Source organism: Nomascus leucogenys, chromosome 20 (genome assembly GCF_006542625.1).
Source record: "Nomascus leucogenys isolate Asia chromosome 20, Asia_NLE_v1, whole genome shotgun sequence".
In the NCBI taxonomy this organism is placed as follows: Eukaryota; Metazoa; Chordata; class Mammalia; order Primates; family Hylobatidae; genus Nomascus; species Nomascus leucogenys.
In genome coordinates, this window is record NC_044400.1 from 77,647,679 (window position 1) to 77,672,109 (window position 24,431).

General features: G+C 51.9%; 1 protein-coding gene and 1 long non-coding RNA gene across 3 annotated transcripts; one reads left to right on the top strand and one right to left on the bottom strand.

Moving 5' to 3' along the window:
- Positions 1 to 12,796: 12,796 nt before the first annotated feature.
- LOC100588575 lies at positions 12,797 to 16,098 on the bottom strand. The gene is made up of 2 exons (XR_001114081.2): positions 15,906 to 16,098; positions 12,797 to 13,068 (listed from the first exon to the last, which is right to left on the bottom strand). It is a non-coding gene; the product is annotated as an uncharacterized LOC100588575 (long non-coding RNA).
- LOC100584900 (putative MORF4 family-associated protein 1-like protein UPP) lies at positions 15,678 to 18,114 on the top strand. 2 transcript variants are annotated; one of them, XM_012499719.2, is made up of 2 exons: positions 15,678 to 16,925; positions 17,212 to 18,114. In XM_012499719.2, the coding sequence occupies exon 1, from the start codon at positions 16,432 to 16,434 to the stop codon at positions 16,789 to 16,791; it is 360 nt and encodes a 119-aa protein (XP_012355173.1). In that variant the 5' UTR covers positions 15,678 to 16,431; the 3' UTR covers positions 16,792 to 16,925; positions 17,212 to 18,114. The 2 variants fall into 2 exon arrangements, with proteins under 2 accessions (XP_012355173.1, XP_012355174.1); XM_012499720.2 differs by having other exon boundaries at positions 16,175 to 16,856.
- The last annotated feature ends 6,317 nt before the right edge of the window (positions 18,115 to 24,431 follow it).

Sequence of the window (24,431 nt, forward strand, 5' to 3'; positions counted from 1 at the left end):
ACTCCACCCTAGAGCCCGGGCAGGCGAGGACGCATGGGGGAAGGGGGACGAGAGGGCGCCATGGCGCCTGCACGATACGGGACCCCGCCCGAGACCCCTGTGGGCGCGTGGCAACCTGGGGCCGCCGTGAAAGGAGCTTCGAGGAGGCCCCGCAGCGGCTGGCAGCGGGAAGGCCATTTGGATGTGGCCTTAGCTGTTTTAGGGCTGAAAGTTTTAGAGTAAAATTTTATTAAAACTAAAAAGGAGCTTCAAGAACTTGTCTCAGGTGACAGTGAGGCGTCCGCGCACGGCTGGTGGGTGCCCGGCTGGCCCGGGGCGGGAAGGGGCGGCGGCGCTGTGGCCCTGTGTTACCGGGAGGAGGGCCTTGAGTGGGTTGTCCTGGTCCCTGGCTTTTTGAACAAAGCATTGAACAAAACGCACAAACAAAGTAACAAAGGAATGAAACGCAGGAACAGAAGCAGGGAAAGCAGCAATTTCTTAAAGCGAGAAAGCACCCACAGGGTGGGCGCGGGCCCGAGCAAACAGCTCAAGGGCTAGTTAGAAAGTTTTCTGGGCTTTAAGTACTTCATTTGAGGTTCTTATCAGCTACCTCTGATCTGGATGAAGGTTTTGGTTTGTGGCTAAAGGCTGGGGTGAACTGGCGCCCTATGCAAATGAAGGGACGTTCCCTGCATGGCTCTTGGCCACTCCAAGGCACTCTCCCTTTCCATCTGGGAGGAGGCTTGTAGGGAGAGTAGCCTTTGATGCTTTACTACTCGCAGTGGGGAGATGGTGCTTTTCCTTTTGGTTTGGGAAGTTTGCGTTAATCGGCCTCAGATTCTCTGCCCCAGACCTTGGTGTTTTCCCTTGATTCAGCTTTAGGAAGTCAGCAGGAATCGGTCTTAAGTTCCCTGCCTCCAGACCCTATTCTCCTGCCTCACGTGGACGCGGACCAGGCAGGAGCCCCGCAAAGACCCAGGTGGCCCCGCGCCCCGCGTGAGCGGCGAGGACCTGGCCTCCCTGGAGTGCGAGCGCGCCCGGGTGCACTGGCGGGCCCGCAGGGAGCTACTGGAGATCCAGAGCCTGCTCGACGCCATCAAGAACGAGATGGAGGCGGAGGAGTGGGGCGCCCGGGCCCCAGCACCCAGCCCGCGCGCGGAGGCGGAGGATCTGGTGGCCAGGCTGTGCGCCGAGGCGGAGAGGAAGGCCGCGGAGGCGGCGCGATGGGAAGGCGGATCGCGGAGCTGCACCAGCGGATCGCCGGCTGCGAGTGCTGCTGAACCGGCGGGGCAGCGCGGGGTGGAGCCGAGACCGGAGGGGAGTGTCCCGCGTGGAAAGCGCTGGGCAGGCAGGGAGAGGAGCGTAGAGCCGTGCCACGCTCTCCGCCGAGATTTACTCTTTTTACGTAGATAAAAGAAAATAATTAAACTTCTTAAAAAGAAAAAAAAAGGAGAAACAGAAACCTAAAGACCTTTAGTAGTAGAACAATAAAGGACATAGAGCTGCCATGTCGCTAGGGGGTTAAACCATTTCTTCTATGCCGTAAATATCAGGTGGAGAACAAAATTTAAAAGTGTGTGAGTCGAGCGCTGTGTCTCATGCCTGTAATCCCAGCACTTTGGGAGGCTGAGGCAGGAGGATCACTTGAGCTCAGGAGTTCGACATCAGCCTTGACAACATAGTGAGACTTCTCTCTACAAAAAATAAAAAAACAATTAGCCAGATGTGGTGGCATACACCTGTGGTCCCAGCTCCTTGGGAGGCTGAGGCAGGAGAATTGCTTGAACCCGGGAAGTCAAGGCTTCAGTGAGCTGTGTTCAGATCACTGCACTCCAGCCTGGGCAGATTGAGTCACCGTCTGTAATTAAAACAAACAAACAAACAAACAAACAAAAAACAAAATACAGGCCGGGCGGGGTGGCTCATGCCTGTAGTCCCAACACTTTGGAAGGCTGAGGCTGGTGGATCATCTGAGGCGAGGAGTTTGAGACCAGCTTCGCTAACATGGCGAAACCCCACCTCTACTAAAAATATAAAAATTAGCTGGGTGCAGTGGTGGGCGCCTGTAATCCCAACTACTTAGGAGGCTGAGACAGGAGAATCACTTGAACCCGGGAGACGGAGGTTGTAGTGAGCTGAGATCGTACCTGTGTACTCCGGCCTGGGTGACAGAGTGAGACTCTATCTCAAAAAAAAAAAAAAAAAAAGATGTGTGAAATGTAAGGCCATTATTGAACATTTCTAAATTTTGCTAGGAATTTGGAGTGTTTTGCTTGCCCTTTTCTGCCAGAGATGGCATTTTGCTGGCAGAATTGCAGTTTTCACCCCAGGACAGTGAATTCTGACTCAGTGTCAAAGATAAAGAAAGCCAGGAGACTAGTCAAAATGGTAAGGACAGATTTTTTTCAGTAAGGACTTGCAACAGGGAAGAGAGTCCAGCGTGAACTAAACTGAGCTTTGCCAAAGCAAAAGGCAGGAGACTTTTTCAAGGTTGGAGTGTGCTAGGGGAAAAGCACTGAAGGGTGAAAAAATAGGTTTGATCCACCTGTCTAGGCCATCTGGGTTTGCTAGTTAGTGCTTATCCAGAGGAGAAACAAAGTTCTCCTTTCTTTACGATAGGAGAAGTGGTGAGTTGGAGCAAAGCTTCCACTGAAGCTAGGTCCTCATTCTCCCCTGGGACGGGGAGAAAGAAGGAGGTGATCTCCTTACATGTTTGACTTTCAAGGAGCCAAGGGAGAAAAGAAGGAGGAGGAGGAGGAGGAAGAGGAGGAGGAGAAAACAAGAAGGAGGAGGAGGAAGAGGAGGAGGAGGAGGAAGAGGAGGAGGAGGAGGAAGAGGAGAAGGAGGAGGAAGAGGAAGAGGAGGAAGAGGAGGAGAAGGAGGAGGAGAAGGAGGAGGAGGAAGAGGAGGAGGAGGAGGAAGAGGAGGAGGAGGAAGAGGAGGAGGAGGAAGAGGAGGAGGAGGAAGAGGAGGAGGAGGAGGAGGAGGAGGAGGAGGAGGAGGAGGAAGAGGAGGAGGAGGAGGAGGAGAGGAGGAGGAGGAAGAGGAGGAGGAGGAGAAGGAGGAGGAGAAGGAGGAGGAGGAAGAGGAGGAGGAAGAGGAGGAGGAGGAAGAGGAGGAGGAGGAGGAAGAGGAGGAGGAGGAAGAGGAGGAGGAGGAGGAGGAAGAGGAGGAGGAGGAAGAGGAGGAGGAGATAGAAGAAGAAGGAGGAGGAGGAAGAGAAAGAATTTTTTTTTTTTTGGGACGGACTCTCGCTCTGTCGCTAGGCTGGAGTGCAGTGGCGCAATCTCTGCTCATTGAAACCTCCTCTTCCCGGGTTCCAGCAATTCTCCTGCCTCGGTCTCCCGAGTAGCTGGGACCACAGGTGTGCACCATGACGCCCAGCTAATTTTTGCCTTTTTAGTAGAGATGGGTTTTCACCATGTTAGCCAGCATGGTCTTGATCTCTTGACCTCATGATCCACCCACCTCGGACTCCCAAAGTGCTGGGACTACAGGTGTGAGCCACCGCGCCCAGCCGAAGAAGAAGAAATTTTCATCACGATTGTCTATTGATGAGATGGTTGGTCATATTTTTTGTTTTTGGAATTTCTCAATAGTTTTAACTTTTCCTGCTTCTGTGCATTTTGCTATGTCACATGGGACCTAATCACTGCTGGACACTTTGGGACAAGCAGCAAACTTGTGTCAGTCCTCAAACCACAGAGCTGTTGAAGGAGCTCCACCTGTTCCATTGGAAGATGCCCCTGGGAAATGAGGTGGAAGACAGTTTCATATGCAGTTTAGAACTTTGTGAGAACAGATGAGATTTTTCTTCTTAAGTTAAATCATGTCATTTGGTGCACATTGTGTGACTTTGCAGGTCAGTTTGGACAACTAGTGACGTCTAATTTGACTTGAAACCTACACATGATGGAGTGCTTTCTTGTGTTTTGTTTGTGGCTTGATTTAGGGGTCAACTTCAGTGACAGATCTCCCTAGTGCATTTCAGGCCCCGTGGGGCACAGAAGAAGTCTGAAAAGGGCCTTAGCCGGGCGCGGTGGTTCATGCTTGTAATCCCAGCACTTTGGGAGGCTGAGGCGGGCAGATCACGAGGTCAGGAGATCGAGACCACGGTGAAACCCCGTCTCTACTAAAAATACAAAAAAATTAGCCGGGTGTGGTGGCGGGCGCCTGTAGTCCCAGCTACTCGGAGAGGCTGAGGCAGGAGAATGGCGTGAACCCGGGAGGCGGAGCTTGCAGTGAGCCGAGATTGCGCCACTGCACTCCAGCCTGGGCGACAGAGCAAGACTCCGTCTCAAAAAAAAAAAAAAAAAAGAAAAGGGCCTTGAAGATCTCTGGGAAGGAATCATGGTGCTGGCACTTTGGCCTTCCTTCACGGGGTCATAACCTACCTGGTTAGGCCCATTTCAATAGACCCCATGGGGATCTGAGGTTAAAATACCATATGTGGCTGGGTGTGGTGGCTCATGCCTGTAATCCCAGCACTTTGGGAGACCAAGGTGGGAGGATTCCTTGAGTCTAGGAGTTTGAGACCAGCTGGGGAAACATGGTGAGACCCCCCTCTCTACAAAAACAAAAACAAAAAATTAGCCAGGCATGGTGGCACTCACCTGTATCCCAGCTACTCAGGAGGCTGAGGCAGGAGGATCACTTGAGCCTGGGAGGTTGAGGCTGCAATAAGCTGAGAGCATGTCACTGCACTCCAGCCTGTGGGTGACAGAGCAAGACCTTGTCTCAGAAAACAAAACAAGAAAACAAAAACGCCACACCCACATGTAATAATGGTTGTTGCTTGTAAAAATGTAAAACCTAAAAACCTATTTATTATATATATTTATCCAAATGAACCAAAGCCCTTAAACTTCACCAGGGAAAAGAAAATAAAACATGTTTCTGAAGATCACAGTCTGCCTCATTGTCCTCAAATGCAGTAAACTGCGGGTTATAACGCATTCAGTGAAGCTGCAGTTGGAAGGACAGGTAATCCCCAGGCATGGAAATGCGGCTGGAGTAAGAGAGAAACAGGCACACTTCAGGCCCTAGGTACCTGTGTTCAAAAGCACTGGCTACACGATGCACCCCAGACCCTGGAGGAGGAATACAGACATGAGACCTGGTGGTAAAGACAACAAAAGAATTCAAAGACAGTGTGCCAGGTGTCACACATGTAGGCAGTAACTCTATTGAGGGGCATCTTACATGCCAGCTATTGTTCTGAAGTAGAACAGTGTTACCGCCCTGATGAAGCTTACATTTTAGAGCAGGGAACCTTCAGAAAACATATAAATATGTCCTGTGGTGACGTGTTTGGTGGGTAACAAAAGGCACTGTGCTGCTGGTAGACATGTAAGATGTAGGATGAGGGTGGAGTAAGGATGAGGTGGCCCAGACTGCAGCTGAATCTCCGGTCCACTGCCGACTGACTCACTTTGTAATGTTTCGCAAGTCTCTTCACCTCACTTTACCCCATCTATAAAATGGGTATACTCAAGAGTAGCTACCTCATAGGGATATCATGAAAATTAAATGAGTTGATATTATGTCAGTGGGCCACAGGTGGCTGATCCCTGGGTAGATTTCTGTTGCAGCAAAGCATTCTCTGAAATGTTATTTAGTTAGGAAGGTTATTAGTGAGTGCTCTTGGGATCCACTCCTGTGGGAGGGAAGGAAAAGAACCAGGATGGGGCGAAGGAGAAGTCGAGCTGTGGTGACGGCTCAGCAGATGCCTCAGCCAACTTTCTAGGGGGTTCTGAAGATAGTGTGACAGGCAGCCTCTAAGATGGGCCTCAGCAATCCCTGCCACCTGGCATTCAGGCCTTTGTAGAATCTCTGTTTTGAGCCTGGGCCAGAGTTATTGACTTCCTTCTAGTGGACAGAATTCTGCAGAAGTGGTGGGGTGTCGTGGCTTCCACCGTGTACGCCCTCTCTCCCTCTCAGCATTGCTCAGGCCGGGGTTAGCAGACACCGTGCTGTGAAGCAACCCAGCGTAAAGGCTGTGCGGTTTGGGACCGAGCACTGACAACAATCACAAGCTTGATTTTGGAAGAGATCGCCCCTCACCATCCCAGTTGAGCTTTCAAACTACAGTAGCTCAGCCAACATCTTGATTGCAACCTCGAGAGACCTTGACCCAGAAGCACCCAGCTAAGCCCCGTGCAGCTCCCTGACCCATGGAAACTGTAAGGTAATAAATGTTTTTTGTTTTAAGCTTTTAAGTTTTGCAAAAAATTGTTATGCAGCAATGGGTAACTAGGACGGTTTGATGGCTCTTCAGAGCCCTCGCCACGTTGGGGTGAGAGGACTGGGCTTTCTATCTCTGCAGGGATCAATCATCAAACGCAGCTGCCCCAGGAAGGACGCGGTGACAATCTCTGAAGATGGCTGCTGGCTTGGGGCTGTCTCAGCAGCTGGAATAAGACCTTCATTCCTAAAGGGCAATCTGAGCCATGTGTCCTCCACAGCTGCCAACGTTCTGAGGCTCTAGACTGTCCCCTGCTCAAGTTCACCAAGGTTTGTAGACACCGTTAGAGCCAAGGGTGGCTTGAACGCTCCTATGCTTGGATTACCTGCTTATTCTTTTTCATGTTTGGCCTCTAAGGAGTCCATATTTTTTTCTTCCAGCTCAAGTCCCGGAAAGCAGCAGCGTGTGGGACAGTCGCCCTGGCCGTTGGCCACTGGGCCCCATGGCGCCGTCCGTCCCCGGCCCCGCGCCTCTCTGAGCCTGCGGCCCAGGTTCCCTCCTGGCGGACCCTGGGCCTGGAGCTAGGGGGCGCGGACATGTAGGAGGGGAGGCGGGTGCGCCCGGGACCCTGGGTTCCGGGCCCTGCGTGCCGTGCTCGCCCAGAGCCAGGAATGCTGGCCTCTGGGTGGGGCCCTGAAGCCATAGAGGAGGTCGCCCCCTGTCACCTCCTGAGGGCGCGCGCCTCGTGAAAGGGGCCCTGACCTGGTAAAGCCAGAGCTCAGGGAGCTCCGCCGTCTCCTGGCACCCAGGTCTCCTCGCCAAGCCTCCGCGGGCCTCCTCCCTGCCCTTCTCCCGGGCCGATCCTACTTTCTTTAAAATGCTTGCCGGGCGCGATGGCTCATGCCTGTAATCCCAGCACTTTGGGAGGCCGAGGCGGGCGGATCACGAGGTTAGGAGATCGAGATCATCCTGGCTAACACGGTGAAACCCCGTCTCCACTAAAAATACAAAAAATTAGCCGGGCGTGGCGGCGTGCGCCTGTAGTCCCAGCTACTGGGGAGGCTGAGGCAGAAGAATGGCATGAACCGGGGAGGCGGAGCTTGCAGTGAGCCGAGATCGCGCCACTGCAGTCCAGCCTGGGCGACAGAGCGAGACTCCGTCTAAAAATATATATATAATATATATATATTTGTGGGTGATGCAGGTTCAGGAACCGCTGAGCACCGAGCGCTTCCCGCGCCGCCTAGAGGTGATGGGAACAGCTCCGGAGGAAGATGTCTCCGCCTTGGCCTGTAGCGCCTCCCAGGCCTCCCGCTCCCTGCCCACAGCGGCTCTGGCCCCGCCGCGCATGCTCACACAAGCATTGACACGCACACTCATCATGCCCACTCACACACACTCATGCTCACACTCACGCTCATGCTCGCACGCACACATTCACACACTCATGCTCACACACATACACACGTTCACACATGCTCACATACATTCGCTCACATTCATGCTCACATGTACACTCATATGCGCTCACACGCTCACACTCACATGCTCACACATACACATTCATGCTCACTCTCATACTCACACATACACACACCCGCTCACTCATGCTCACACACACACCCGCTCACTCATGCTCACACACGCACACCGCTCACTCATGCTCACACATGCACTCTCACATGTGCGCTCACACTCATACATGCTCACACACATATTATCACACTTACACACATATTCACACTCCTCACTCATGCTCACGCATCTATGCACTCATGCACGCTCACATGCTCGCACTCGTCCACACCCACACATACATGCTCACACCCATTCTTACTCATGTTCACACACACCCACTTACATTTATGCTCACACCCATACACACTCACATATGCACTCATGCTGTCATGCTCACTCCCACACATACATATGCTCACACTCACATGCTCACACATGTGCTCACATGCGCATTCACATTCATGCTCAGACACCTGCTCACACCACTCACATGCTCACACTGACACATGTACTCATGCTCACTCATACACATACATGCATACGCATACACACACTCGCTCACACACCACTCATGCTCACACACACGCACACTCACACTCACTGGCTGATAGCGCAGTCTCCTCCCAGGCCTCCTTCCCGCTCTCCGCGGTGCTCTTATCACAGTTCAGAAGTCTCAGCCGCTTGACTGCAGCTCAACCCCACAAACCCAGGCTGTTCCCCCCGCCGGGAGCCGCTGCTGGCGCCCCTGAGGGTTCAGCATGGGTAGGTAGGTGCAGCCCACCCCCAGGGTATGCCCCGAGGGTTCACCGTGGGTGGATAGGAGCAGCCCATTCCCAGAGTGCAGCCTCACTCTGTGCGACCTTCACAGGCGAGGGATGCTGCAATCTGGTCTTCTGAGTCCACCCCAGAGGGCATTCTGAGTCCCCCTCTCCGTTGCCCACCCCGGTTTGTCACCATGTTGGCTCCTTGCCTCTTCTGCACCTCGGCTCTTCCTTTAGGTCCCGGCCCCTCTCGTCACCTCAGGCCCGAAACCTTTGGAAGCCTTAGTTCCCCCACAACGTCTTAACAAACTCACCCTCCTCCCCCAAAGGGGAAAACGGGATGGATGAGGGGACAAGAAAACCCTGTCTCATAGCAAGAACTTTTAAATATACTGAATGTGAAGCGGAAACAGCTAGCCTGGGTGAAGACAGGGATTTGTGGTCATACCTTTGGTCTCATTTTTTTTTTTTTTTTTTTTTTTTGAGACGGAGTCTCGCTCTTTCGCCCAGGCCAGAGTGCAGTGGCGCGATCTCGGCTCACTGCAAGCTCCGCCTCCCGGGTTCACGCCATTCTCCTGCCTCAGCCTCCTGAGTAGCTGGGACTATAAGCGCCCACCACCGCGCCTGGCTAATTTTTTGTATTTTTAGTAGAGACGGGGTTTCACCGTGTTAGCCAGAATGGTCTCGATCTCCTGACCTCGTGATCCGCCCGTCTCGGCCTCCCAAAGTGCTGGGATTACAGGCGTGAGCCACGTTTTCCTGATAGCACCACCCTAGGCTTATCTCTGTGGAGAAAACATTTCTTAACGTTAGCATTCCTTGCCATCCTGAGAGGCTGGGTGGGAGAAACAATGGTGATTACAAACCCACAAGCCCCAGATCCTTCAGAATTAAGAGTTCCGCTTGCATTTTACTCTAAGCAACCAGAGGTCAGGCAACTCTTCAGCAGTGCCTGGAATCCGGTTCATAGGTACATGCTGTCTCTTCCATGTTTCTGCAGAGTTTAGGTATTGCTAAACTCTGCTTCTGTGTAACAGGGACCCCTTTCCTCCTGTTACTGACTGTGTCCCCTCAAAATCCATGTTGAAATCCTACCCGCAATGTGATGGGGTTAGGAGGAAGCTTTTGGAGGTGGTAAGGTCATGAGGGTGGAGCCCTCATGCACGGGATTAGTACCCTCATCAAAGGGACCCCAGAGAGCTCCCTCGCCCCTCCTGCCATGTGAAAACACAGCAAAAGGGCTCTCTCCCTCCCCAAACACTGAATCTACCAGCACCTTCATCTTGGACTTTCAGCCTCCAGCGCTGTGAGGAACCTTTGTTTCTAAGCCCCCCAGGCTATGACATTCTGTTACAGCAGCCTGGTGGGCTGCAGCACCTCCAGATGCCTCGCTCTTCTTTAGGTCTCCACTGAGAGCCTTCTCAAGGCCAACAGGCTTCCTTTGTCTCTTCAGCATCCTTCGGCAGCACTCCATTTCCAGATACGGATCTCTTTCAGTTATCTTTTTTTTTTTTTTTTTGAGACAGAGTTTGGCTCTTGTTACCCAGGCTGGAGTGCAATGGCACGATCTCAGCTCACTGCAACCTCTGCCTCCCAGGTTCAAGTGATTCTTCTGCCTCAGCCTCCCGAGTAGCTGGGATTACAGGCGCCCCACACCACACCCGGCTAATTTTTGTATTTTTAGTAGAGACGGGGTTTCTCCACGTTGGCCAGGCTGGTCTTGAACTCCTGACCTCAAGTGATCCACCTGCCTTAGCCCCCAAAGTGCTGGGGCGCCCGACCAGGGATCTTTTTACATAGTCTCCGCAGCACGGCAATTTCAGGGGAGCCAGACTTCGTATATGGTGGCTTTGGCGTCCAAATGTACAAAACCCAGGAGAGTAAGCATCAGAAGTCCCATAGCATCTCTTTGCCATATCACCTTCACAAAGTCCCGCCAGGCTCAAAGGGAGGAGACACAGACTCCACCTCTTGATGGGGATGGCAAGGTTCTGGAAGAGTAGGTGCAACTGTTTGTAATTGCATTGTGGCCGTTTCTTGAAAATACAACATGCAAGACGCCACATTTTACTGCCCCACCCGGCTAGCAGTGGACATGGAGACAGCTTTGTTGTCATGGCTGTGATGTGTCCCACACTCCAGTGGCTCGCTCTTCCTGTACCAGACACTCTATTATGGCTGCTGCCTTTGGTGGAAGCATTTAGCATGGCTCAGAATTCTGTTGAGCCCAGAATCTTACCAAACCCAGAATCAACATTTTTTTCAGATAAATAGTAAATTATTTTATTATCCCTAGACTATTCATGTAATGTGGGTTAAGTAATACACAATGTGGTCTGACCAGTTATTATGTGTAATGAGTGTTAAATGGAGTGTGGAACTTACCCAGATTTTCTGAATTAGCTCTGATAGATAGAAATAAATTCCGCTTTCTATGTCTTTGCACAGTCGTTTGTGTAAAAGAGACCATCCTGTGCCATAATTAAGCACTTGAGGGAAGACTTCTCCCAAATGAGCTGAAAGTTCACAGATGTGAATTACAGATGATTGGCATGAACTAAATGGCATCGGAAAAGGTGAAATTAAGGGCTTTTTTTTCCTTTTGTCCTGGTTACCTCTGTCCACATCCCCTCTTCTCAGAGCCTGATGTGGCCTGCAGCTGGCAATAGCCTGGTAATCTTGATTGTAAAATGTACAAGCTGGCCAGGCGCAGTGGCTCACACCTATAATCCCAGCACTTTGGGAGGCAGAGGCAGGCAGATTGCTTGAGCTCAGTTCAAGACCAGCCTGGGCAACATGGTGAAACCACACCTCTACAAAAAATACAAAAAAATTAGCCAGGTATGGTAGTATGTGCCTGTAGTCCCAGCTACTCGGGAGGCTGAGCTGCAAGGATCACCTGAGCCAGGGAGGTCGAGGCTGCAGTGAGCCATGATCACACCACTGCATTCCAGCCTGGGCAGCACAGCAAGACTCTGTCTCAAAAGAAGAAGAACAGGACACAGAAGAAACTTGGGTTTGGGTTGCAAAAGGGGTGAGAAGAGGTTTTGGAGATACAAAAGGAGTAAATATTGTTTCCTGAAGAGGATTCTTCCAGCCAGTTTCTAAAGAGAAAATCCGAACATCTGGGCCTCTGAGCAAGATCCCTTCACCTGAGAGTGAGCAAATGAAGACATGGGGAAAGAAGAGACTGGCATTTTAATGTATCTGGGTTTATAATCCCACCTACGAGCATCAACTGGCTTTTGCTGCATGAGCCACCCTAAATCTCAGTGACAACAATCAACATCCTCATGGTCTGCAGTTGGGCTGGGAGTTGGATGATCCAGGCTGGGCTCAGTAATGGTCTGCGGGCCACCTGGTCTAGTCTAGGCCTGTCCAGGGCAGCTTGGTTCTGTGTTTCTCTCACCATCTTCCCACGACCAGTGAGGTGACCCAGCCCGTTCTTCTCATAGCGAGGGCAGAGACACAGAGGAAAGCGAGTCCAACTGCGAAAGCCTGTTTCAAACCTGGGCTTGTGTCCTCTCTGTGAACCTCTCATTGGCCAAAGCGAGACATGAGGCAAAGAACATGGATGCAGGAAGGGGTGGGGAATTGGGGTCATTTATACTACCTACCACGATCTGTGCCCACTGCCCCCATTATTCATGTAAAACTTGCTCACCCCCATCTAAGGACCCCCTTCCTAGTTTCTTCCAATCATGGCCTCAAGCAAGAAGTCTGGCATCTTGTGAGCCACCTCAGGTCCTAATATGGCTTTTACTGGTCTAGAAGCTTATGAACTTTTTGAAAAGACAAGTTATTATCTACTGAGACCCAACATACAGTGATGAGACAGGCACAGGATAAGGCCCATTGGTAAGGGAAGAATGAAGGGGTGACATAGCAGTCACATAGCCATTTTGAAACTCGGTGGAGTAAACATTGCCAGGTCCTCTACTTTAAAGCTAGAGAATGCAAGGCTTTGGTTCTGCAACCTAGAAATGGCTCAGCAGCACAGGATTTGGCAAACATTTTCTGTAAAGATCTAAACAGTAAATATTTTAGGCTTTGTGGGCCACATACAGTCTCTATCACATATTCCTATTTCTCTATTCTTTTTTAAAGATATCAAAGTCTTTCTTAGTTCAGGAGCTGCAGTTTGCCATTGGTCCCCACACACTGGCCTGCACTGACACATCCTTCTTTCTCCGTCACACTTCTGAAAAGGGCATTTTAAAATGCGCCAGTTTGGGCTACTGAGGCTGCTTTCTGCCGGTGGAAAGATTGGGAGTCTAGAAGTCCTTTGACACTTTGAACAGTCTCTTGGATAAGCTAGAGCATTTTTGCTAATGTGTTCACCTCGAAACTTTTGTGGGTTTCCATGTATTTTATTCCATTCCACTCATACCAAGAGACAATTCTTTCTGAGGTGTGTTTAGCTCTCTAGACTTAATTACTACTGTGTTCGTCACATTGGCTGCAGTGAGATCGTGACATTAGGATTCCTGGGAGCCTGCGCTGGGCGGAATTTAAGTTGGCTCCTCCATGATCTTCATTCTCTGGGTGAAAACCGTCGGTCAGCCCACGCCCAGGATTGTTGGTCAGTGCTGAAGGTCCTGAGGCTGTTTTTAGCATAGTCTAAAACTTAAGCAAAGCAGTAATTATAATTGAGCAAGCAAAATTGTTCTTTAACAGGGAATCAATGTGGCTGTTACACAACCACATGAGCACTATTTTAGTCCGTTCAGGCTGCTCTAACAAAATACCAGAAACTGGGTGTCTTCTAAACAACAGAAATGTATTTTCTGAGTTCTGAAGGCTGAGCAGTACAAGATCACGGTGCCAGCAGGTTTAGTGCCTGGTGAGGGCCCACCTCTGGTTCATAGAAGTCCATCTTTTTGCTGTAACCTCCCATGGCAGAAGGGGTAAGGCGGCCCTGTGGAGTTGTTTTATGAGGGTGCTAATCCCATTCATGAAAGCTAAGCCTTCATGACCACATCACCTCCCAAAGACCCCACCTCCTAATATCATTACACTGGGGATTGCTTTGCAACATATGAATTTTGGGGGGACTCACATATTTGGACCATGGCAAGCCCCTTAAAAGCAGAGTTTTCTCCAGCTGGGAGCAGAAGGGGATGACAGAGAGGCTGGAAGGATAAGAAGGATCTGACATGCTCTTACTGGCTTTGAAGATGGAGAGGGCCACGTTTAAGGACCACAGAGTGACCTGTAGGAGCTGAGAGTGACCCCTGGCCATCAAGCGTGGAGGGTCCCCTTAACTTTCTGCTAGAGGTACACAGTGAATAAGCCTAGACACAATGACATGCAGTGGGTGCTTAATAAAGATCTCTTGGGAAATGAGCATTAAAGCAACATTTATTGGGCTCCTGCTGTATGCCAAGCCCATTTCGAGTTGTGAGGAAACAGATGACTAAACTAAGTACCTGCCCCTAGGGCCTGTTTTCTCGCAGAGGGGCTTATATAGTCCAGTGAAGAAAGAAATCTTCCAGAATGATTCCTAACGGCATATTCAGAGCCTGGCAGGGCTGAGGAAACAGTGGTGAATCAGACCCATCTTGGCCTTGGGTGCCCACGGTGGGTAAAGCCAGACTCCGACTTACAGCCAAAGCCCCAGGCAGAGTGAAGCTTTTACCCTTAGGAAAAAAGTAGGGGGAGGCTGGGTCACAGCAGTCAGCATCAGCACCGAAGCCGCAGCTCTGTGTTCCAGGAGCATCTGCCCGAGGCAAGAGGGAGCGGAGGCCCTGGCTGGGGGCAAATCCCGACACTGTGAGCACCTGGCTTCTCGGAGCCTGGAATATTCTAACGGGACCACTGAATTCCGTTATTATTTCTATTTATTTATTTTGAGACAGGGTCTCGCTCTGTCACTGGGCTGGGGTGCAGTGGCGCAATCAGGCGTTCAGAGCTCACCACAGTCTCGACCTACTGGGCTCAGGCAATCTTCCCGGCTCAACCTCTCAAGTAGCTGGGACTACGGGCGCACGCCACCATGCCCAGCTAATTTCTTGTGTTTTTTTTATAGGGTTTTTTCCCTTGTTGCCCAGGCTGGTGCGGAACTCCTGAGCTCAAGCGATCCTCTCACCTCAGCCTCCCAAAGTGCTGGGATTATAGGCATGAACCATGTACCCGGCCCGGGTGTTTATGATTTAGAATGTTGGTGAGAGGTGACAGTGTGCTGGCAGTCCTCACAGCCCTCGCTGGCTCTCGGTGCCTCCTCTGCCTGGGCTCCCACTTTGGCAGCACTTGAGGAGCCCTTCAGCCCACCGCTGCACTGTGGGAGCCCCTTTCTGGGCTGGCCAAGGCCAGAGCCGGCTCTCAGCTTGCAGGGAGGTGTGGAGGGAGAGGCGCAAGCAGGCACCGGGGTTGCGCACGGCGCTTGTGGGCCAGCTGGAGTTCAGGGTGGGCGTGGGCTTGGCGGGCCCCGCACTCGGAGCAGCCGGCCAGCCCTGCCAGCCCTGGGCAATGAGGGGCTTAGCACACAGGCCAGCAGCTGCAGAGGGTGTACTGGGTCCCCCAGCAGTACCAGCCCACCAGCGCTGCGCTCGATTTCTCACCGGGCCTTAGCTGCCTTCCCCCGGGGCAGGGCTTGGGACCTGCAGCCCGCCATGCCTGAGCCTCCCACCCCCTTCATGGGCTCCTGTGTGGCCCGAGCCTCCCCGATGAGCGCCGCCCCCTGCTCCATGGTGCCCAGTCCCATCGACCACCCAAGGGCTGAGGAGTGCGGGCGCACGGCACCAGACTGGCAGGCAGCTCCACCTGCAGCCCCAGTGCGGGATCCACTGGGTGAAGCCAGCTGGGCTCCTGAGTCTGGTGGGGACGTGGAGAACCTTTATGTCTAGCTCAGGGATTGTAAATACACCAAACCGCACTCTGTCTCCAGCTCAAGGTTTGTAAACACACCAATCAGCACCCTGTGTCTAGCTCAGGGTTTGTGAATGCACCAGTCGACACTCTGTATCTAGACACTCTGGTGGGGCCTTGGAGAACCTTTGTGTCAACACTCTGTATCTAGCTAATCTGGTGGGGACTTGAAGAACCTTTGTGTCCACACTCTGTATCTAGCTAATCTAGTGGGGACGAGAAGAACCTTTGTGTCTAGCTCAGGGATTGTAAATGCACCAATGAGCGCCCTGTCAAAACAGACCACTCGGCTCTACCAATCAGCAGGATGTGGGCGGGACCAGATAAGAGAATAAAAGCAGGCTGCCCAAACCAGCAGTGGCAACCCACTCCGGTCCCCTTCCACACTGTGAAAGCTTTGTTCTTTTGCTCTTTGCAATAAACCCTGCTGCTGCTCCCTCCGGGTCCACACTGCCTTTATGAGCCATAAAAGGTCTGCAGTTTCACTCCTGAGCCAGGGAGACCATGAACCCACCAGAAGGAAGAAACTCCGAACACATCCGAACATCAGAAGGAACGAACTCCAGACGCGCCACCTTAAGAGCTGTAACACTCACCGCCAGGGTCCGCGGCTTCATTCTTGAAGTCAGTGAGACCAAGAACCCACCAATACCGGACACATTGGGAACTTAGAGCAGTGCTTGAGACATGGTTATCAGCGTCAGATATTTCCTCAAACTAGCGTGAAGTCGACTTTAACCTTCCAGCAGCGTGAGGGCCCTGGCCCTAGAATCAACGCCCAGGGAGCTGCGGCGCTAGAGCGGGCGGGGACGTGGGGTGCGCATGCCTGCGGGGGGGGGGGGGGGTAACGCGAGGGCGCGTGCGCGCGCAGGGCCGCTGAGGCGGGATCCCCAAATGCGGTTCTCGCTCGCTGCGTGGCGGTAAAGGACCGCGGGTGTCGTAAAAGGGCCGCAGTGGCAGCGCCCTGGCCGACGGCTGGTAGCCCATTTTGGACGCCGTCCTCGCTGCCAAAAGTTGGGGCAACCTGTTGCTAGTCCGGTCGTTGGTGACAGCGAGGCTTCCGCGCTCGCTGCTAGTGGGCAGGCCCGGCCTGCCCCGTGGGCTGGAAGAGGCGGCGGCGTGATGCGGCCCGTGGACGCGGACGAGGCGCGGGAGCCCCGCGAGGACCCGGGCAGCCCGCTAAGCCCCGCGCCCCGCGCCGGCCGCGAGAACCTGGCCTCCCTGGAGCGCGAGCGCGCCCGGGCGCACTGGCGGGCCCGCAGGAAGCTGCTAGAGATCCAGAGCCTGCTCGACGCCATCAAGAGCGAGGTGGAGGCGGAGGAGCGGGGCGCCCGGGCCCCAGCACCCAGCCCGCGCGCGGAGGCGGAGGAGCGGGTGGCTCGGCTGTGCGCCGAGGCCGAGAGGAAGGCCGCAGAGGCGGCGCGGATGGGCAGGCGGATCGTGGAGCTGCACCAGCGGATCGCCGGCTGCGAGTGCTGCTGAGCCGGCGGGGCCGCGCGGGTCTAGAGCGGAGTGCGGCAAGGAGTGTCCTGCGTGGAAGGAGCTGGGTAGGCAGGGAGGGGAGCGCAGAGCCGTGCCACTCTCTCCGCCGAGTTGGTTTCATTCTTTTTTCATAGGTAACTAGAGAAAATAATTTTATATGTTGTTGTAAAGAGTCATGACCACTTAAAGTATTTGCAGGACGTAGACCTGCTCGGTCAGTAGGTGGGGGGAGAGAGGTGTGAAGCGCAGGTACATGCTGGAAACGTGTGAATGTTGTTACAAGATTGGAGCATTTGCGATGACCTTCCTGCAGGTGGAAGCATTGTGCACAGGTGGTTGGGTTTGTTTGACTCCCGGATATGAGAATATCAAGCTCAAAATTTATGTTGTGATGATGAATTTCTCCCACTTGTACTTTAGGTGTCCAACTGACGAACTGTGTTCACCTGATATGGAGTCCTGGCTGCTTGGACAGGCTCAAACCAAGAGAGCCTTTCGTTTTGTCTCCCCTGTTTTTCTGCCTGCGTTTTCTCCACGTTAGCCACTCAATTTCCAGTACCATCCTGGCGGATGACTTCAGCATTAGATGGTCAGGTGTATTTCTTTATTAATAGGCGCATTCAGTTTGGAAAAGACAGCTTTTCATTAATGTCCCACGTAAAGGAATATGGCCTATACAGTATGTACGCTGCTGCGTGGTCATATTTGTTCTTGTGATCTTATTGTATTTTCAAAGTTTGGAAGTATACCCGTGTGCTTTGCTATTTTTTTATGCTTCCTGGAATTTGGGGACTCATGAGAGACTTGAGGTTAGAGTTCTGCAAGTGAGAAGACCCTACATGGTTGCAGCTGCCACATCAAGAACCCAAGCCCCTGTCAAAGTTGTGAATGCGACTTCGGATGAGATTGAGAAGGCCCAGTGGACAGTTGGTCTCGAAGAGTGGCAGTGTGTGGATTTGAGGACCTCTGCAGACCATCAGATCAAAGGAGGGAGAGCTGTTTTGGGTGTTTTGCTTTGTTTTTATAGCATTTTGCTTTTTCCTGGAATGTAATTTTCCTATGGCATGTTAACTGGTGCACATCGTGTAACCTGTCTGGTGAGCAACCTACAACTGGGATGAGTTCTAGGTACATGTGTTTGCTGACTTTGGGGTAAACAACTTTGTTATAATACAGTCTCTGCCACAGATGCATGTCACCATGCCAGTGGATGGAAATGGGGCGGGGGGAATGGGAGATCCTTCGGAAGACCTGTCTTTGAGTCTTGTGTCTCGGGTAAGGCAAGCACGCTTACAGTTAAATACATTTCCTTCTTTAAAAAAATTTTCCCTGGGATTGTTAAATTTGCTTTAGCAAACTCATAAAGAGGAACATCATTCTATAGGATGTCAGTGGGATGGCAGGAGCAGGTAGAAGTCTAAAACCACACAAAGGAGCCAAAAGGGAAACATTTTGCACTGGCCTGTCCTCTCTGTTACCTCCCAGCCCAATTCCCTAAGCTCCCGCCAGTGTCAGGACACTGAGGATGTGCAAATGAGAAAACAAAAGCCTGTATTGCAAGAATCCACTTGGGATTAGGCACTTAACATACCTTATCTAATTTTCACAACTATCAGAGGTCATTTTATTATCCCCATTGTTCAGGTGAGGAAACTTCAGCCAAAAACAAAACAGAAAACAACCCTAGAACCTTGCCGGGAAGAATTCAACTGATGCCAAAGCTCTTTCACAACATCAGTAGCTCCTGGTGTGCCATCTGCTTCCTCTAACTGTCGTGATGGTTTCTGAAACAATGGTTCAGAATGCTGACCGCTCTGGAGAGGGCTGCAGCAGCAAGCCTGGGACTGAGTTTCTGGCCTCATAGAATGTTCCATGACAGACCCTCTCTGACTGATGAGAGGTGTGAGTTGTCGCTCAGGCTAAGTGAGATTTGGAGGCCTAAATGCAGACATCCCCCCTCTGCTCATGTCCCGTGTTCCAGATGTCTTCTGGACATCAGCCAGTGGATGTCATAGGATGGATTCACTTCTTTGTCGATGTATTCATCCAGTGTGTTTTGCTGGCAATGTACTAGGTCCTTGGGGCACTAAGGAGCAGTTGGCTCCTTGGCGATGGAGTCATTGATTCATTTGTTCAAGTATTCTTTGAATAGATACCAAAGACTTAACACGTGCCAGGCCCAGAGTAGACATGACAGCCGTCCTCTTGCACAGCTGCTGCCTTCAGAGGGTTTGCACCCTAGTGAGTGAGATGGCCCCTAAGCAGCCCCTGCCTGTGGGTGAGAAGTGCTGAGTGTGAGCAGAGCCCAGGGTGGGTGGTATCTGCCCAGCCAGGGAATAGGCAAGGCTCCTTCCCCGAGGGGTCACAGATGTGTTACATGATTGAAGCCATGTGGGGATGTGGGCAGGGGAAAGGAGGGTGTGTAGAAGGTTCCAATCTGGCTGGGTGTGGTGGCTCACACCTGTAATCCCAGCACTTTGGGAGGCCGAGGCAGGCAGATCACGAGGTCAGGTTATCGAGACCATCCTGGCTAACACGGTGAAACCCCATCTATACTACAAATACAAAAAATTAGCCGGGTGTGGTGGCAGGCGCCTGTAGTCCCAGCTACTCCGGAGGCTGAGGCAGGAGAATGGCGTGAACCCGGGAGGTGGAGCTTGCAGTGAGCCGAGATTGTGCCACTGCACTCCAGCCTGGGCGATAGAACGAGACTCCATCTCAAAAAAAAAAATAAAGAAGGTTCCAATCTGATTGACCCCATCCTGTCAGCAGAGAACAGCTGAGGCCCAACCCTCTACATCTGCATGTTTCCTCATCCTGCCTGATTCCTTTGATGAAGGCAGTTTGGATCTCGGGTGTCATGATGGTAAAAGCTAAGTTTGTGAACTTTGCATCTTGGGAGCCAAGAGCAATATCCTATGTATGAGCCTAGAGGAAGAGAACGCACTTGGGGAGGAAGAGCCCCGACCCTGCTGTATACCAGAGAGCGGGCAGCACACAAAGCGTGGGCCAGGGTCAGGAGGGCAGTTCCATTCCTGGCTGTGCTGATTACTCACCCTGTGGCCATCTCTTTGGGGGCCACCATAAAATGATAGATTTGCACTGTGTTGTCTCTGAGGTTCCTTGGAACCTTGACATTTCATTTGACTCAGATTCATATAAAGTAACCAGCCACCTCGTGGACAATTTTAGCCTTGCTCCTTGAGGTAGCACCTTGAAGACAGGTGTCTGAGGCCCTCTCAGAGACTTTTGGAATTTCATTGTATGGTCTAGCCACTCTAGCATTTCCAAGTAGGTCCTATATTGGGACTAAGAGTCTCATTAGCAGAAGATTCCTGGGTTCTGGAGATGCCCTGAGACTTCTCTCCAACTGGAAAAAGGTTGCTGAATAAATGAAATTGATCTTTGATCTTTCTCCCCTTGATTATGTCATATTACAACATAATTTTTGGGTATTCAAAGGCATCCTGAACTTGGGTCAGGGTGTACCCATCAGTCTTATTATTTGTTCAGTGTCCTATAAGTCAGACACATTTTTCTGTGTTTCTTCATTCCCACAGTCCTGGTCGCACATATATTCTGAGACTCAGAAGAATGAAGAGTTCCCTAATGTGGTCCCTTGAGTCATTGCTCTCTGACAAACCAGTCCTATTATCTTCCTCAGTTTTGTTTCCTCTCTTTCTTGAAAGATAATTTCGCTGGGTATATAATTTTAGGTTGGCGAGTATTTTCTCTTGGTGTCATTAACATGTTATTTCACTAACTTTGGCTTCTATGGTTGAGAATTCAGCTGTCACTCCAGTATTTGGCCCTTAGAATGGGATTGAAGTCTGGGCCACAGACCACAAAGTGCAGAGTGGTCAGGCTTCTGTGGTCCCCCAGTCCAGTTTCTCGGTGCTCCTTCACTCCTGGCCACACTGGCTGCTTTGCTGTTTCCTGGCCATGGCAAGCATGTGGTGTGGTCCCAGGGCCTTTGCCCATGTTGAATCCCCTGACTGGGGAACCATGGTAAAAGTGGACAGAGAAAACATGCAGCATTCTTTGGAGAAGTTCTGCTGTAACGTGGCAGAGAAATGAGGTGACTGCAGAGGTAGCTGAAGGGAGGGTGTCTTTCTCTGTGTGAGCATGTGTGATGTGGACAGCTGTACTGACTGACGGGACTGACCTGGTGCAGCAGGACAGACCGGATGCAGGTGGCGCAGCAGCAGGCAGCTGGTGGGGTGGCCCCTGCAGCTCCCCCTGCAGGTCCCTGCCTCCCTCTGCATCTTGCAGAGTCCCTTCTCTGGCGGTCAGCCAGTTCGCATAACCCCATCCCCAACCTAATTTGATGAAGCCAGCAGCCAGAAGTGCACCCACACTGACACTTCATTTCTAGAACATTTCCTTTTGGGAACATTCCAACCATGACCCAAATGCCGCCCCCCAAGACCCCAGCCCTCTCCCTGCTTTCCCCCAGAGTCCTGAACTTCAAGTTCTAGGGCACCCCAGCCAGCTTAGGCTCCCCTCACACAGCTTGTCCCACACTTCAGCCCACCAAGCCTTCTGTGGCCTCTCGGGGCCCTCTCCCTCCTGGAGCAGTCCAATTTGTTCTAAAGTTATATGTTGGATGATTATGGTTTATGAGCCCTGACCCATAAGCCCTTTCCCCCAGGGTCTCCGGGGGAGGTGGCCTGAAAAGCTTCCACAGAAAAGCAGGAGGCCAAGTTCTGTCCTCCCTGAGTGGCATCAGTGCCCTGGGCGCAAGGGCTCCTCCTGGCAGCTGCCCCCAGCTCCTGGGCAGCCCTCTGCTGATGGTGGAGAGGCCTCGCCACCATTCAGCAGGCTGTCCCCAGTGCATTCAGCAGGTGCGCCTGCAGCGTGGAGGTGTGCAGGCAGGTGCAGTTCATGACCAAAGGACGGTCGTGCTGTTTCTTAGTCAAGCTCACAGAAGCCCAGGCTCACTGTGGATCCATTCTCGCCCCACTCAGATCGCAGGCAGCAGTCCTCTCAAGGCTCTGCCTGAGCACAGATGACAGATAGGGACTTCAGAACCCTTATCCGTGTGCAGTCTGGGGGACACCTGGTGGACAGCCTTTTGGAAGGGTGTTCAATGTGCTACTTAGACTCCACAAAGGTCCCTTTGGAGGACTCATCCTGCAGGTCCACTTCACTGGAGAAGACACCAGTCTCGTCAATGGCCAATCCACGGGGCATCATTTCCCAGCTTTTTCATTATTCTCAGGATGCTACCAGCGCAGCCCTCCTGAGAGGTCCAACAACTGTGGCTGGAAGAGGGGAGCCCTCGTTAAAAGAAGACATTCCCAGCTGCCATCCAGAGCTCATCACACCAAGTCTTTGGGGGCTGTGGGGTAGCTGGGCAGCGTTCTTTGCATTTCTTTGCTCTGACCCTGGTGCAGGTGGAGGGAGGTGAGCAGAAGATACGTTGCCATTGTGTCTTCTGCATCTGTGAGCTGTACGGCCCTGGGGAAAGCACCAGGCCTTTCTGAATATCTCTCCTCACCCATAAGATGGGCATGATACTCCCTGCCTGTATCCCTGCCAGAACTGCTGGGAGGACTGATTGGAGAAAACTTTGCCCTAGATTAGGGATTAAATTTTTCGCTAAGGAGCCAGATAGTAAATGCCATAAGAAGGCCGGACGCAGTGGCTCACGCCTGTAATCCCAACAATTTGGGAGGCCAGGGCGGGTGGATCACCTGAGGCCAGGAGTTCAAGGCCAGCCTGGCCAACATGGTGAAACCCCGTCTCTACTAAAAAATACAAAAATTAGTTGGGCATGATGGCATGCACCTGTAACTCCAGCTACTCGGGAGGCTGAGGCAGGAGAATTGCTTGAACCTGGGAGGCAGAGGTTGCAGTGAGCCAAGATGGCGCCACTGCACTCCAGCCTGGGCAACAGAGTGAAACTCTGTCAAAAAAAAAAGAAAAGAAAAAAGAAAAAAAAGGAAATGCCATAAGATCTTTGTCAAGGCTGCTGAGCCTGAATAAGTACAGTAAGGTAATGCACCCTGGTGGCAGATTAGTGGAGAAAGACAAACACATGAAGTTCTCTTTAGACACAGAAAAGGAATTTCACGCAGTGAAACATTCATTTCAAAACTCCTCACACACTAGTACTAGGTGGATAAAGTTGTCCACTTACAACCTGCAGGAAATATTCTGAAGCCAGGGGACAATGGAGCCATGCCGTCTAACACGATGGCAACAGGGTGCTTGCAGCTGGAGCAGGAGGGCTGGGGCAGGGAGCAGTGGGGCAGAGATTTGGTTGGTTTTAAATAAACCTTTACCACCCATGCACCTGGGAAACAATCGTGGCTCATACCAGCCAGCTCTCCTCACCTAGTTGCAGAGAGCACCCCAGGTCTGTTGTGGGCAGCAGAGTTTGGCAGGATGCTGACCATCACCTTGACCCTGACCCCTCCAGTCCTCCACCCTGTCTCTCCTCTCCCAGCCCTGCCCCCATACCACCCACAGCTCCAGGAAAGGGGCCCCTGTTCTGGGCTGGGCTCCAGGCATTCAGAGGTGGGTTGGACCCACCCTTGGCCTTTGCAGAGCTCCCAGGCCACTGGCAGGGCCAGTGCTGGTAGAGAGGGAGGCCCTAACCAAAGGGACCAGAAGAAGAAGGACGAGACCGCCTTGCTGGACTGAAGTGGAAAGTGTGCTGGGAGGGCTCGGGTGGAAAGGCAAGCTGTGCCAGAGCAGGAGAGTGGCCATGGTGCCCGTAAGCCTGGGAAGGAAGATGCGCGCCTTCTCACTGCTGCACACACCAGCGCTGACTCCTACAGGCTGGGGTGTGTGGCAACGTTCTTCTGGAAGAAACCACAGCAACTGTTAGTAGTTGCCCCAGACCGAGGGCTGGGGCTGGGTCGAGTGAGGGTTTTCCATTTCATCAGGTGCCCTTCTATTCTCGCTTAAATTTTCTAAACCTGCTTGAGAGCCTCTTTATTTAGTTGCTAATATCAACAAAATGTATCTGAGTAGCAAGATTAAGCTCCGTTTTTTTGTTTGGTTATTTATACTTCATAGTGTTTAAAAAACTAATAAAAGTAATATTAAACCAGGTGTGGTGGTTCGCAGTGATTTGGGAGGCTTGCTTGAGCCCACGAGTTCAAGACCAGCCTGGGTAACATAGCAAGGCCCTATCGCTACAAAAAGAATTTTTAAAAATATTAGTCCCCACTATTCAGGAGGCTGAAGCAGGAGGATGGCTTGAGCCTAGGAATTCGAGGCTGCAGCGAGCTATCATGCCACTGCACTCCAGCCTGGGCAGCAGAGTGAGACTCTGTCTCTAAAAAATTTAAAAAGTAATATTATACAATTTTTTTTTTTTGAGACAGAGTCTCGCTCTGTCACCTAGGCTGGAGTGCAGTGGCTCAGTCTGTGCTCACTGCAACCTCCAACTCCTGGGCTCAAGTGATTCTCCTGCCTCAGCCTCCCGAGTAGCTGGGATTACAGGCGCCCGCCACCACGCCTGGCTAATTTTTGTATTTTTAGTAGAGATGGTTTTCACCATGTTCGAGGAGGTCACCTCGAACTCCTGACCTCAGATGATCCGCCCACCTCGACCTCCCAAAATGCTAGGATTACAGGCGTAAGCCACTGTGCCTGGCCACAAATTTTTTAAAATAAAGGTTAAAGGT

Bases quoted from the DNA above. Each gene is read 5' to 3' on its own strand.
- LOC100584900 (XM_012499719.2), top strand. From the start codon at position 16,432: ATGCGGCCCGTGGACGCGGACGAGGCGCGGGAGCCCCGCGAGGACCCG.